Here is a 14,057-nt window from a genome sequence, read left to right on the forward strand (position 1 = left end):
TTCCCACTTGCCTTGTAGCGGTAGAAAGTGGGGTTGATGTTACCTTTGTATTATCCGGTGACAGTAATAGGCTTAGTAATAGAGAGGCATTTATAAGACACCCATCCCCTATTCCATCCCGTTGTTGGTGTGTTGAGCCGTCCGCTTACCAATCTCTCTCGGTGACAGGTGACATCAACACCACAAATATTAACCCCACTTGTCACCGCTACAGGGCAAGAGGGAACAGCCGAGCATAGCACCAGAATTGGCGCATCTAATAGATGTGCCTTTTCTGAGCAGCTGTGGGCTGCTACGGATTACCCTCATTCACAAATTTGTCTATGACTGTATAAAATAATACACTGTTGTATTAAAGGGGCTAACCACTACTGTTTTATTGATCCTTAAGGTAGGTCATCAATATCTAATCAGTGGGGTGCGACAATCGGCAACCGTGCCAATCAGCTGTTACCGGTGCCAGGAAATTCTTGGATGCTGCCGCTGCACAGTAAGCTCCATCATTTCAATATAGGTCGCCACTGGGTACAGCAGATCCACACTCTGTTCAAAAGAATATGGGGTGGTTCTGCAGTACCTGGTGGTGTCCACTATGTTTTTTTAACAGAGCTGCTGTGTCCCGGTAGCATGCAAGATCTTCCTGCTGTCACTCGTAACAGCTGTCCGGTAGCGTTGCCAGGTGTATCACCCCCACTGGTCAGATATGATGCCCCACCTTAAGGATAGGTCATCAATAAAACAGTTGTCGCTATTCATTAAAGGGGTTGTATGGTCTAAAACACTAAGTCTGCAGTCACTCTATGTGATTGCAGACTTGTGAATCCTGACATCCTATGCACTGGGTGTTGGGTGGATTTTCTGCTGTCAGTGCCAGGAACGGCGGTCATGTGACCGCTAATATGCGACATGCATGCTCTTGGCCACATTCCAATTAGACTATTTCCGGCCTCACTCAATAACACTTGCATCTTGTCGGATTGTGTCTGGGAACATGCATCTCACATATTTGCGGACACATGACCGCCATTCCTGGAGCTGACACCGGAGAATCCTCACAGCATGCAGTGCGTGCAATGTGAGGATTCACAAGTCTGCAGTCACATATATTGACTGCAGACTTGTCATTTTATACCGTACAACCCCATTAAGTGTATTGCTTTTATAGGCATTGGGAGGTGTACTCCTACACAGAGGGCCACCGGGGAATGATGTAAGCTTTGTCATCCTTTTATTTCATTGACAGTAATTATTATAAAGTATTCCTTCTTACCTGTCTCCTAAGTGACCAAATATAATAGATCCAAGAAGGAGCCCAAGCATATAAATGGACTGACATAATTCTGTCTGCTCTTTCCTGTGACATACCAGGTCAAACTTAAAGCAAACACAAAAACACATATTGAATCATTAATAATATAACATGAAAAATCTATCATCTTTAGCAGAATGAAGATTAGCAGGAGGAAGAGTGATGTGACGAGGGATAGATGAGCAGCATGTTATACAGATTTCATATAAGCCCACTGACCTGAACCAGGGGTGGATTAAGGGTAGCCAGGGCCCGGGCTGTTCTGACATTGTGAGCCCCCCGGTCATGTGACGGAGTCATCATATACCTGAACCAGATTATTCCAGAAAAATAGTTGCTGTGTGAAACTATAACCTGTCAAACATCCATTGATGTAGTCAATTTACCCTTCAGTTCAGTATATAGTATACAGTGTATAGTGTCAGTGTATAGCTAACACTGACTCACCAGTGACGTCTCTAGGTGAAGTCCTTCATCTTTCATCCAGCACAGACCGCCATCACTTCATTCAGCCAGGACTCGTCTCTGCAGGAAATAACACAGTTATCTCAAGCTCCGCCTGTAGAACACATTACTTAATTTTTCCCAACTTCTACATTACCCCACATGAAGAAAAAGAGGCAACATAGTGTCACTCTTCACAGTAACAGGACCGCCCCCCCCCCCATTTAAAACAGTGTCCTCAAAAAATAAAATAAATACATCACTGCAGTAATAATATCCCTTAATTAGCCCCTATGGTAATAATAATATCCCCAATCCTGGCCCTGTGTATCTCATTCCTAGCTCCAGCCATATGTTCTCCCATCCTGCCCTCATGAGTATCCATCCACCCCATATGATCTCCCCATCCTGCCCCATCAGTCTCCATCGTATCCATCCTGCCCCATGATCCTGCACGATCTGTCTCCAATCCTGCCCCATGTCTTTCATTCTGCCCACTGTCTCCAATCATGCTCCATATCTACATTCTGCCCATGTCTCCAGTCCTGCCCCCAGTGTGTCCAGCATCTCTGCCCCCAGTGTCCAGCATCTCCGCCCCCAGTGTCCAGCATCTCTGCCCCAATGTGTCCAGCATCCTGCCCCCAGTGTGTCCAGCATATTGCCCCCAGTGTGTCCAGCATATTTCCCCGAGTGTGTCCAGCAATCTGCCCCAGTGTGTCCAGCATATTGCCCCCATTGTCTGCAGCATATTGCCCCCAGTGTGTCCAGCATCCTGCCCCCAGTGTGTCCAGCAATCTGCCCCAGTGTGTCCAGCATATTGCCCCCAGTGTCTGCAGCATATTGCCCCCAGTGTCTGCAGCATATTGCCCCCAGTGTGTCCAGCATCCTGCCCCCAGTGTGTCCAGCATATTGCCCCCAGTGTGTCCAGCATATTGCCCCCAGTGTGTCCAGCATATTGCCCCCAGTGTGTCCAGCTTATTGCCCCCAGTGTGTCCTGCATATTGCCCCCAGTGTGTCCAGCATCTCTGCCCCCAGTGCGTGCAGCATCTCTGCCCCCAGTGCGTCCAGCATTATGGCCCGGGCCCCCCGGATTGCCGTTTGCAACAAAAAAAATCGAAACCGAGTTCTCCTCACCTGTCCGCGCTCCTTCGGCGAAGCTCCCTCCTCGCAGCTGAAGCGCGCACTCGCCGATGACTGACAATGACATCAGATGCCGGCGACGTGCACGCTGCGGCTGATGTCAGCTGCCAGCCTCCAATTGGCTGGCGACTGTTAACTATTGACGTGTGCCCCCTCTGCCCACCAGGCCCATACGCCAGTCAAGGCAGTAATGCCCTGATGGCGGTGGTCAATCTGAGCGGTTGCCCAGGGCCCCCCCACACCACTGGGCTCTGGGCTACCGCCCAGATTAACCTTATTATAATCCGCCACTGACCTGCACTAAGGATGGAGGGTACTCCTCTCGCCTGCATAGCTACCTTTCCCAATCATCGTGACTTCCAGAATAATATGACTCTTCTGCCCTTGTTGTTTAGTCGGGGATAATCTGCTCACGACCATGTATGAGCAGACGAGTTAGGCCACGTTCACACCTTCAGGATTTGTAAGCCAGAATCAGGAATGGAACAATCAAAGTAAAAGTACAATAGAAACACGTCACCATTTCTGCATTTTTCAACCTCTCCTGGTTTTGGCTTAAAATACTGACCAAATACTCAACATGTGAACGTGGCCTAAAGCTGTCCATAGCAGCCCATGACATAAATAGGGTATCATTCAAGACTGGTCAATTTGTAAATTGGACTTTTTCAATTTAAATTTTTTAATTAATTTTTTTTCGGTTTGGTTACCATAACTCTACCCGAACCAGAACCTGAACCCAATTAAAAACAACAGAGACCCAAAGTTTGGGTTTCAGTAAGAAAAACAAAACCTCTCTCTCTCTTCCCCTGGAACTCCGAACATTGTAATGCACTTCCAGGGAAAGTCTCTGTTCTGCATTTAGCACCGAACACAAAATGTCCGGTACAAACGTCAAACTTTTAAATTCAGGTTCGCTCATCCCTATTTATTAATATTCACATTTTTTTAATCTCACTAGGGAATTTGCAATTGCTTTATCACTTGGCTTCATAGTGTTACAAAGTTGGCTACTACGCGATCCTCAGTAGGCTCTAATTCCCATTTGCATCATACAGTTTTGCGGTGCGATAGGAGTGGGCAATGGGCACCCAGACAATCACATGCAGCATCGGCATCTAAACAGTTAAACTAAACAGCTGCAACTAAAACCAGCTCCAGCCGCTACTGTTTAAGGACTCGCTCACAACATCATCATTTCCATCCGAATGCAAAACAACAAAACATAGGACCAATGTTAGTCTCTGGGTCCGTGCACATGTCAAATTGTTTCCTTAGACAGAGACGGCCCACGGAAAAAATTTCAACATGTCTGTAATTCAACCTATATTTGGATCGCACTCAGCCATGGAAGTCAATGTGTGAATGGAAAACATCGGACTGCACTTGTATGACATCTGCATGCTGTCCGATTTCTGGGCATTCACAGGATGGAGACATTTTATTCTCCATCTTCTCCTCATTTCAGAGAATCACGCTATGCTCAGAGTTTGATCTGAGAGTTATCTGCATAAATGGCCCTATTCTCTCAGATGAGAGAATCTACAGCCATCTGACCCTAGCATTAGGCAGATCCTGGCAGCCTGCTCCTGCTTCTCCAGTTCCTGTGTCCGCTCTGTACACCAGCAGCCCACGCAAGACTTATTATTATGTCCTATGTCAAGAACGAGTTAGTGGAGCTTGCATAAACTCGTGCCCATGGTGCACAAATAACTGCAATCATATAAGGCAGACCTGGGTAAAGTGCACCCTGCGGGCCAGACAAGAACAGCCAGAGGGGCTGAAACAGTGGCCTACGGGCCTCACAGTTCCCTCGCCCGCTGCCATCACAGCTATCCGCATGCTCGGGATACAGGCAGCAGTGAATACATTGGTGGAGGAGAGGACGCCATCCCCTTTTTTTCACCAATCAACGTGTGAGACCGCTAACGTGAGTGCACCGGCTACAGGAGCAGAGCGCCTGGGGAATAGTATCGAGGTAAGTATGTGGGTTTTTTATTTCAACTGTATAGGAGGCTATGTGGGGGCTCATATTGTATGTAGGAGGCTATGTGGGGCTCATGCTGTATATAGAGAGGCTATGTAGGGCTCATACTGTATATAGGAGGCTATGTGGGGCTCATGCTGTATATAGGGGCTATATGGGGCTCATGCTGTATATATTAGAGGCTATGTGGGGCTCATGTCATATATTGGAAGCTATGTGGGGCTCAAGCAGTATATAGGAGGCTATATGAGGCTCATGATGTATATGGGAGGCTATATGGGGCTCATACTGTATATTGGAAACGATGTGAGGCTCATGCTGTACATAGGAGGCTATGTGGCTGCTCATGCTGCACATAAGAGGTTATGTGGGGATCATACTGTCTATAGAAGGCTTTGTCTTGGCCCACACTATATATAGGAGGCTATGTGTGGGCTCATACTGTATATAGGGGACTGTGTGTGAGCTCACACTGTATATAGAGGACTGTGCCTAGGCTCTTACGGTATATAGGATGGCTGTGTGCAGGCTCATATGATACAAATAGCTGTGTGCAGGTGGAACGCCCGCCAGGGCCATGGGGTACTCAGTACCGGGTACGGTACTTAAAGGGATGTGTCACGGCAGCGGCAACCCGGTCCGTGGCCCAGGGCACCCAAGTAAAAGGGAATGTCTTTAAAGGGGTTATGTGAATAAAGTTTGTTTGTGACGTCACCTGTGGTATTCGGTCAGAGGTGACCGACGCTGCTTAAAGGGGGCCTCTGGGGTGATGTTGTAGCAGCAGGGATGGTATGGCTTCCCACAGGTGAAGCTGGGTCCCCAGAGCTCCCATTGTAGTAGTGACAAGTGGTAGGTGGTGTAGAAAGAAATGGTCTTCCAACAATCTTGAAGGAGTTCCCAGAGATGCTTAGCACTTGTTGGCCCTTTTGCCTTCACTCTGCGGTCCAGCTCACCTCAAACCATCTCGATTGGGTTCAGGTCTGGTGACTGTGGAGGCCAGGTCATCTGGCGTAGCACCCCATTACTCTCCTTCTTGGTCAAATAGCCTTTACACAGCCTGAAGGTGTGTTTGGGGTCATTGTCCTGTTGAAAAATAGATGATGGTCCAACTAAACGCAAATAGGATGGAATAGCATGCCGCTGCAAGATGCTGTGGTAGCCATGCTGGTTCAGTATGCCTTCAATTTTGAATAAATCCCCAACAGTGTCACCAGCAAAGCACCCCCACACCATCACACCTCCTCCTCCATGCTTCATGGTGGGAACCAGGCATGTAGAGTCCATCCGTTCACCTTTTCTGCGTCGCACAAAGACACGGTGGTTGGAACCAAAGATCTCAAATTTGGACTCATCAGACCAAAGCACAGATTTCCACTGGTTTAATGTCCATTCCTTGTGTTCTTTAGCCCAAACAAGTCTCCTCTGCTTGTTGCCTGTCCTTAGCAGTAGTTTCCTAGCAGCTATTTTACCATGAAGGTCTTCTGCACAAAGTCTCCTCTAAAGGTACCGTCACACTTAGCGACGCTGCAGCGATACCGACAACGATCCGGATCGCTGCAGCGTCGCTGTTTGGTTGCTGGAGAGCTGTCACACAGACAGCTCTCCAGCGACCAACGATGCTGGTAACCAGGGTAAACATCGGGTAACTAAGCGCAGGGCCGCGCTTAGTAACCCGATGTTTACCCTGGTTACCATCCTAAAAGTAAAAAAAAACAAACACTACATACTTACCTACAGCCGTCTGTCCTCCAGCGCTGTGCTCTGCACTCCTCCTGTACTGGCTGTGAGCACAGCGGCCGGAAAGCAGAGCGGTGACGTCACCGCTCTGCTTTCCGGCTGACCGACGCTCACAGCCAGAGCAGGAGGAGTGCAGAGCACAGCGCTGGAGGACAGACGGCTGTAGGTAAGTATGTAGTGTTTGTTTTTTTTTACTTTTAGGATGGTAACCAGGGTAAACATCGGGTTACTAAGCGCGGCCCTGCGCTTAGTTACCCGATGTTTACCCTGGTTACCAGTGAAGACATCGCTGAATCGGTGTCACACACGCCGATTCAGCGATGTCTGCGGGGAGTCCAGCGACCAAATAAAGTTCTGGACTTTCTTCCCCGACCAGCGACAGCACAGCAGGGGCCTGATCGCTGCTGCCTGTCACACTGGACGATATCGCTAGCGAGGACGCTGCAACGTCACGGATCGCTAGCGATATCGTCTAGTGTGACGGTACCTTTAACAGTTGTTGTAGAGATGTGTCTGCTGCTAGAACTCTGTGTGGCATTGACCTGGTCTCTAATCTGAGCTGCTGTTAACCTGCGATTTCTGAGGCTGGTGACTCGGATAAACTTATCCTCATAAGCAGAGGTGACTCTTGGTCTTCCCTTCCTGGGGCGGACATCATGTGAGCCAGTTTCTTTGTAGCGCTTGATAGTTTTTGCAACTGCACTTGGGGACACTTTCAAAGTTTTCCCAATTTTTCGGACTGACTGACCTTCATTTCTTAAAGTAATGATGGCCACTTGTTTTTCTTCACTTCACTGCTTTTTTCTTGCCATAATAGAAATTCTAACAGTCTATTTAGTAGGACTATCAGCTGTGTATCCACCAGACTTCTGCTCAACACAACTGATGGTCCCAACCCAATTTATAATGCAAGAAATCCCACTTATTAAACCTGACAGGGCACACCTGTGAAGTGAAAACCATTCCCGATGACTACCTCTTGAAGCTCATCAAGAGAATGCTAAGAGTGTGCAAAGCAGTCATCAAAGCAAAAGTTGGCTACTCTGAATAACCTAGAATATAAGACATATTTTCAGTTGTTTCACACTTTTTTGTTAAGTATATAATTCCACATGTGTTAATTCATAGTTTTGATGCCTTCAGTGTGAATTTACAATTTTCATAGTCAAGAAAATACAGAAAAAAATCTTTAAATGAGAAGGTGTGTCCAAACTTTTGGTCTCTACTGTATGTTCCTGCAACGTTAAAGCTAATTACCTCCCATAAAGGGAGGCAAAAGTTTTCATAACCTGTTGAAATGCATTTCCCAAAAATGTTTTGTATGTCTTTATCTAACCTGTTGTTTTTGTTTTCCCAGTCTGGGAGTACTGGATTTAATAGGGGGGGGGTTTAACACCCCAGGTTCCTGGTTGTTACAGTGGCATTGATTTTCTCACGGGGAGAGCGATGTCACGCTTGGAAGCAAGGAAGGATCTCTTTTATCAGGTATCACAAACATTTAACGTGTTCATACTTCAGGCCAGAAGGGGGAGCTCTGATGCAGCTTGTGGGTGGCTCCCCTATATATATTCTGGTTTGGAGAGAAAGTCAGTGAGTGAGAGGAAAGGGGCCGTGCAGGCGAGAGGATCTGTAGCTCCTGTGAGGAAAGTGAGGGGCCGTGCAGCCATGAGGGTGCTGCAGCTCCTGGAAAGAGAGAAAGGAAAGCAGAACAGATTGTAGAGAGCGTGAAGGAGAAAATAGGCACAGGCGAAGTGAAGAGCTGGGGAGAAGCTGCGACTTCTTCCACGCTGAAGCTCATGAAACCGGTAGCCGGAAGACCGAGGTTGTGCAGTAATCTACGTCTCACAGCAGAAACCGGCTAGACAGCAGATTGCAAGTTACCTGTCTACCATAAACCTGAAGACTCAGTAACACATAGAGCCCGGGTCGTGATAGAGATCCTGTAAAAAGGCTCGAGTTACCTGTCATACAGTTATTGTCCTACATAAAGGGGGACAGAGAGAACATGTGAGGACTTTGTGTGAGGCCTAAAGCAGCAAGGGACTACACCATAGCGCTAGAGGGAAGGCTTCCAACTCCACCTGGTAAGGAGGATTCCAGAATCGCTTCCAAGCCGGCCAGACGATATCAGCTCCGGTGCCCTGGACTGTGGCTGACTTGCATCAGTAAAAAGGTAAAGAAATTGCAACCCCGTGTCCTCCGTTTACAATTTTCATAGTCATGAAAATACAGAAAAATCTTTAAATGAGAAGGTGTGTCCAAACTTTCGGTCTGTACTATATATACATGGTAGAAAATGACTTTTTCTAAAATAGAACTTTCTATTAGTCTTAACATTAAATATAAAATGACGATTATCCTTTACCAGTATACTATCTTTAGAACTCTTCTTACTCTAAAGTGCAAAACATTAGCTTCACCAAAAAGATATGAAACGCTCTATAATACTAAATTTACTTGTGAACTATCTGACATATAAAATACAATCCTATTCTCTTTTACTGGCTAATTTTTTTTAGCAATATTAAACACTATACAGTGCAACAAATTCAACATTTTCTTATTCTGAGGTAGTGCAATCAAAAATGCAAACATTCAAAGATTCTCTTGTCTGCGTGGCCCCATTCCTATCACTCACTGACTTTCCCTCCAGGCCATAATATATATAGGGGAGCCACCCACAAGCTGGATCAGAGCTCCCCCTTCTGGTCTGGAGTATGAACATGTTGCATGTTTGTGATACCTGATAAAAGAGATACTTCCTTGCTTCCAAGCCTGACATCACTCTCCCCGTGAGAAAAGCAATGTCACTGTAACAACCAGGAACCTGGGGTGTTACACAGGCTTATAAGTTATACAGTTGTTCTCAAAAGTTTACATACCAAGGCAGAATTTTTGCTTTCATGGCCTTTTTTCAGTGAATATGAATGTTATCACAAAAGCTTTTTCTCCACTCATGGTTAATGGTTGGGTGAAGTCATTTATTGTCAAACTACTGTGTTTTTTCTTTTTAAATGATAATGACAACCCAAAACATCCAAATATCCCTGAACAAAAGTTTACATACCCCATTTTTTAATACCATGTATTGCTCCCTATAACATCAATGACAGCTTGAAGTCTTTTGTGGTATTTGTGAATGAGGTTTTTTATTTTCTTAGATGGTAAAGTGGCCCACTCTTCTTTGCAAAAAGCCTCCAGTTCCAGTAAATTCCTGGGCTGTCTGGCATGAACTGCACGCTTGAGATTTCCCAAGAGTGGCTCAATGATATTGAGATCAGGAGACTGAGATGGCCCCTCCATAACCTTCACTTTGCTCTGCTGTAGCCAATGACAGGCTGACTTGACCTTGTGTTTTGGACCGCTGTCATGTTGGAACGTCCATATACGTCCCATGCACACCTTCCGGGCTGATGAGTGCAAATTTGCCTCCAGTATTTGTTGATAACGTGCTGCATTCATCTTTCCTTCAACTTTAGCCAAGTTTCATGTGCCTTTGTAGCTCACACATCCCCAAAACATCAGCGATCCACCTCCATGCTTTACAGTAGGAATGGTGTTCCTTTCATCATAGGCCTTGCTGACCTCTCTCCAAATGTAACGTCTATGGTTATGGCCAAAAAGTTCAATTTTTGTCTCATCACTCCAAATTACCTTGTTCCCGAAGTTTTGAGGCTTGTTTCCGTGCTGTTTTGCATATTGTAGGCAAAATACTTTGTAGCATTAGCGCAGTAATGGCTTTCTTCTGGTGACTCGACCATGCAACCCATTTTTCTTCAAGTGCCTCCTTATTGTGCAACTTGAAACAGCCACACCGTTAAATTTCAGCTGATGTTGTTGGTGGGTTTTTCTTTGCATCCCGAGCAATTTTCCTGGCAGTTGTGGACGACAATTTTGTTGGTCTACCTGGTTTTGTTTTTACAGAGCCACTGATTTTCCATTTGTTAATCACAGTTTGAATGCTGCTGACTGGCATTATCAATTCCTTGGATATCTTATTGTATCCCTTTCCTGATTTATACAGTTCAACTACCTTTTCCCGTAGATCCGTTGACAATTATTTTGCTTTCTCCATGACTCACAATCCAGAAACGTCAGTGGCTGGATGAAAGATGCAAGAGTCTGTCTGGATTCCAGAAACTCACTCAGCTTTTATGTGTACACACTGATTACAAGCAAACAGGTCACAGGTGGGGATATTACCTCTAGTAGCCATTCAAACCCACTTGCGTCAACTTCTGTGCATCAGGCCAAAATCACCAGGGTATGTGAACTTTTGATCAGGGTCATTTGGATGTTTTGGGTTGTCATTATGATTTAAAAAGAGAAAACACAGTAGTTTGATATTAAATGACTAATCATGAGTGGAGAAAACGTTTTGGTGTTATCATTTATATTCTCTGAAAAAAGGTCAAGAAAGCAAAAATTCTGCCGGGGTATGTAAACTTTTGAGCACAATTGTATAGGAGGCGGTGTGGAGGCTCATACAGCATATAAGGGATGTCAGCATACTTAATTCTGCTCAATATTAAATGATACAATTAATATTAATATAAATAATTACAATTGATATGTTAATATGAATATAGAGCAAAATTAATTTCATCTTATTGGTTCGGCCTCCACAACAGTCACAACGGTGACATTAATATGAGTCTGACACATGTGAAGATACTCTTATGCATTCACATACAACTTGTGATCAGTATCTTTAAATGGCCTCAGCAAACAGAGTGACAAAGGTTGTCTGTACATGCGATGTGCCTTCAAAATAACTTAGTTTGGCATTATATCAAAGGAGGTTATGGATTACATGTGATTTTGGCAAATTAATGAAATATTTACAGACCTCTATAACCAGTGTTGACTTTTGCTGTGACGTATCGTACACCCATCCATTCCGGCAGTCCTCAGAGTCGTTTAGTCCATATCTCTGGATAGATTCCAGATCCCAATCCACAGGAGTGTACATGACACATTGCTCATAGCTTCCGTGTTCAGTACGTGGGATGGTTAAATTCAGCTGGTCCTCCTCGGTGATATTGGGGCTGTTCTCCAGGATCCAGCTGGTGTTGCAGTGGTGAGGTACAGAGATTGCCATAAATACTTGTCCAAACATATAGAAGGCATTGAAAAAATTAAGGAAACACAACATGAATACCAAAAATTTCTGAAAACGACCAAATTCCCCAACATTTTTTAGGATTTCACCAAAGTCTGTCATTGTCATCTGATTCAAAGTCATGAAAAACACGAGACAAGCAAGATAGAAATTAATATTTAACCCCTGTCCAAGAGGCACCTGTAAAAAGGCAAAGTCTCATATTTATATTACATGTATATACAGTGTGTACTAGTGCGCATTGTATCACTGCAGGAGATAAATACCTATATCTACTGGTTTGTGAACTCTCTATATCTAAGGGTTCATTGTCGAGATGAAGATTAGTAGCAAATCACTGATAGCTGTTATGTTATATTATAACTTAATGTTCTGCCTTTTTTTTTCTTTTTTTTTTTTTTTTACAGAGTACAACATAAGAGAACAGTTTTCCAAAACATTACATTTCTGGTATTGTAACACAAGCCAAGATGGTAAAGGCCTTAAAATAATACAGACAAGACCAGGCTCATCTGGGGATTCTGTATCTGGGCGGCACTGTGTAGTTAAACAATACAGACCACTTATTTCATTACATAGGACCTGTTAGAAGGTCTAAAGTGATCAGTTTCTGCTCCTATTTTGTTCCCACTGTTCCCCTTAGTAGTCAGTTTTTTTAATTTTATCCACCAAAATTCCAAGGCCATATGGTCCTTCTGACCTAACTCACGTCGCTGGGTATTCCCACCAGTTGGCAGTGTTTTTCGATTGCAGCATTTTCACATGTGTAACACCCCAGGTTCCTGGTTGTTACAGTGGTATTAACTTCCTCATGGGGAGGGTGATGCCATGCTTGGAAGCGAGGAAGGATCCCTTTAACAGGTATCACAAACATGCAACCTGTTCTTACTCCAGGCCAGAAGGGGGAGCTCTGATCTAGTTTGTGGGTGGCTCCCCTATATATATTCTGGCTGGAGGGAAAGTAGTAGTCTGTCAGAGACAGGGACCGAGTGCAGTCAGGAAGACAGTAGGGGCCGTGCAGACGTGAGGTTCTGAAGCTCCTCGAAAGGAAAGAAAGGAATGGAACAGTTTGTAGAGAGCGTGAAGGAGGAAGGAGCAAAGGCAAAGTGAAGAGCTGGGGAGAAGCTGCGACTGAGCATCTTCCACACTGAAGCGCAAGAAACCGGTGGCCAGAAGACCGGAGGTTGTGGGGGCAACTTTATGCCCTACAGCAGAAACCGGCCAACAGCAGACTGCAAGTCTCCTGTCCAACATTAACACCCAAAGGCACAGTAACACCTAGAGCCAGGAGTCATCTGAGTGACCCTGTAAAAAGGCTCGAGTTACCTGCCATGCGGTAGTGTCCTACCTAAAGGGGGACAGAAAGAGAGTGAGGACCTTGTGTGAGGCCTAAGGAAGCAAGGGACTACAACACAGCGCAGAGAGGAAGGTTTCCAATCCCGCCTGGTTAGGGGGATTCCTGAATCGCTTTCAAGCCGGCCGGACCTCACCAGCACCGTGATCCGCACCCTGGACTGTGGCTGCCTTACACCAGTAAAAAGGTAAAGAGACTACAACCCTGTGTCCTCTGATTCCTTCTACACCATCTACCATCTTTATCTGTACACCGGGAGCCCAACTTCACCTGTGGGAAGCCATACCATCCCTGCTGCCACAACATCACCCCCCAGTGGACCCCTTTAAGCAGCGTCGATCACCCCTGACCGAATACCACAGGTGGCATCACGAACACTTTCATAAACTTTACTCCCCTTGGATTGGACGCCCAGGGCCACAGACCGGGTCACTGCCACCGTGACATACCCCTTTAATGGCCGGCCAGATTCCGAGTAACTCCTAGGCCCTGACGGGCACTCCACATGTATTAGGCTTGACCTGTTCAGGGCACTTCCCCTGCCCCTTCCAATACTATAGCCATTGACGGCAATGAGTGATGACAATGTATGTAAAGAACATTGGAATATGATGGCACTATATAAGAAAGCATAAAAAATAAAGGATACGCCAACATAACAGTTGGAGCCTAAATGATGTGCACAAGAATCAAAGAAAACAGTAAGACCGCACCCTGCAATCACAACGTCTCTGTGGACATAAGGGTGCACGTCCATACCAGGGGGTGCATCCCAGATAGAAAGTCCAAATCCAGAAAGAAGAGAAGGACAGCGCCACAACGGGGGCGCGGTCCTTCTCTTCTTTCTGGATTTAAATGATGTGCACAGTCTTACCATTACCTCTCATGTAATGTTCGAAGGCGCCGGATGCTTCTAACATGGTCCTCCTATCTGGTCACCTTGCTGTGTTAGATAACAAAACAC

General features: G+C 45.6%; 1 protein-coding gene across 3 annotated transcripts in view; it reads right to left on the reverse strand.

Moving 5' to 3' along the window:
• LOC138641949 (solute carrier family 22 member 13-like) overlaps positions 1–11,914 on the reverse strand; it is a 42,387-nt gene extending 30,473 nt beyond the window's left edge. Inside the window, exons 1-2 of one of the 3 annotated variants that reach the window (XM_069729787.1) lie at positions 11,467–11,907; positions 1,271–1,374 (exon numbers count right to left, since the gene is read on the reverse strand). In XM_069729787.1, the coding sequence (XP_069585888.1) occupies positions 1,271–1,374; positions 11,467–11,862 (500 nt within the window). In that variant the 5' untranslated portion in view covers positions 11,863–11,907. Of the gene's footprint in view, positions 1–1,270; positions 1,375–11,466 lie in introns of all 3 variants that reach the window. The other 2 variants (XM_069729786.1, XM_069729788.1) reach the window with 2 other exon arrangements.
• Positions 11,915–14,057: the final 2,143 nt, after the last annotated feature.

Source organism: Ranitomeya imitator, chromosome 6, assembly GCF_032444005.1.
Source record: "Ranitomeya imitator isolate aRanImi1 chromosome 6, aRanImi1.pri, whole genome shotgun sequence".
NCBI classification, from domain to species: Eukaryota; Metazoa; Chordata; class Amphibia; order Anura; family Dendrobatidae; genus Ranitomeya; species Ranitomeya imitator.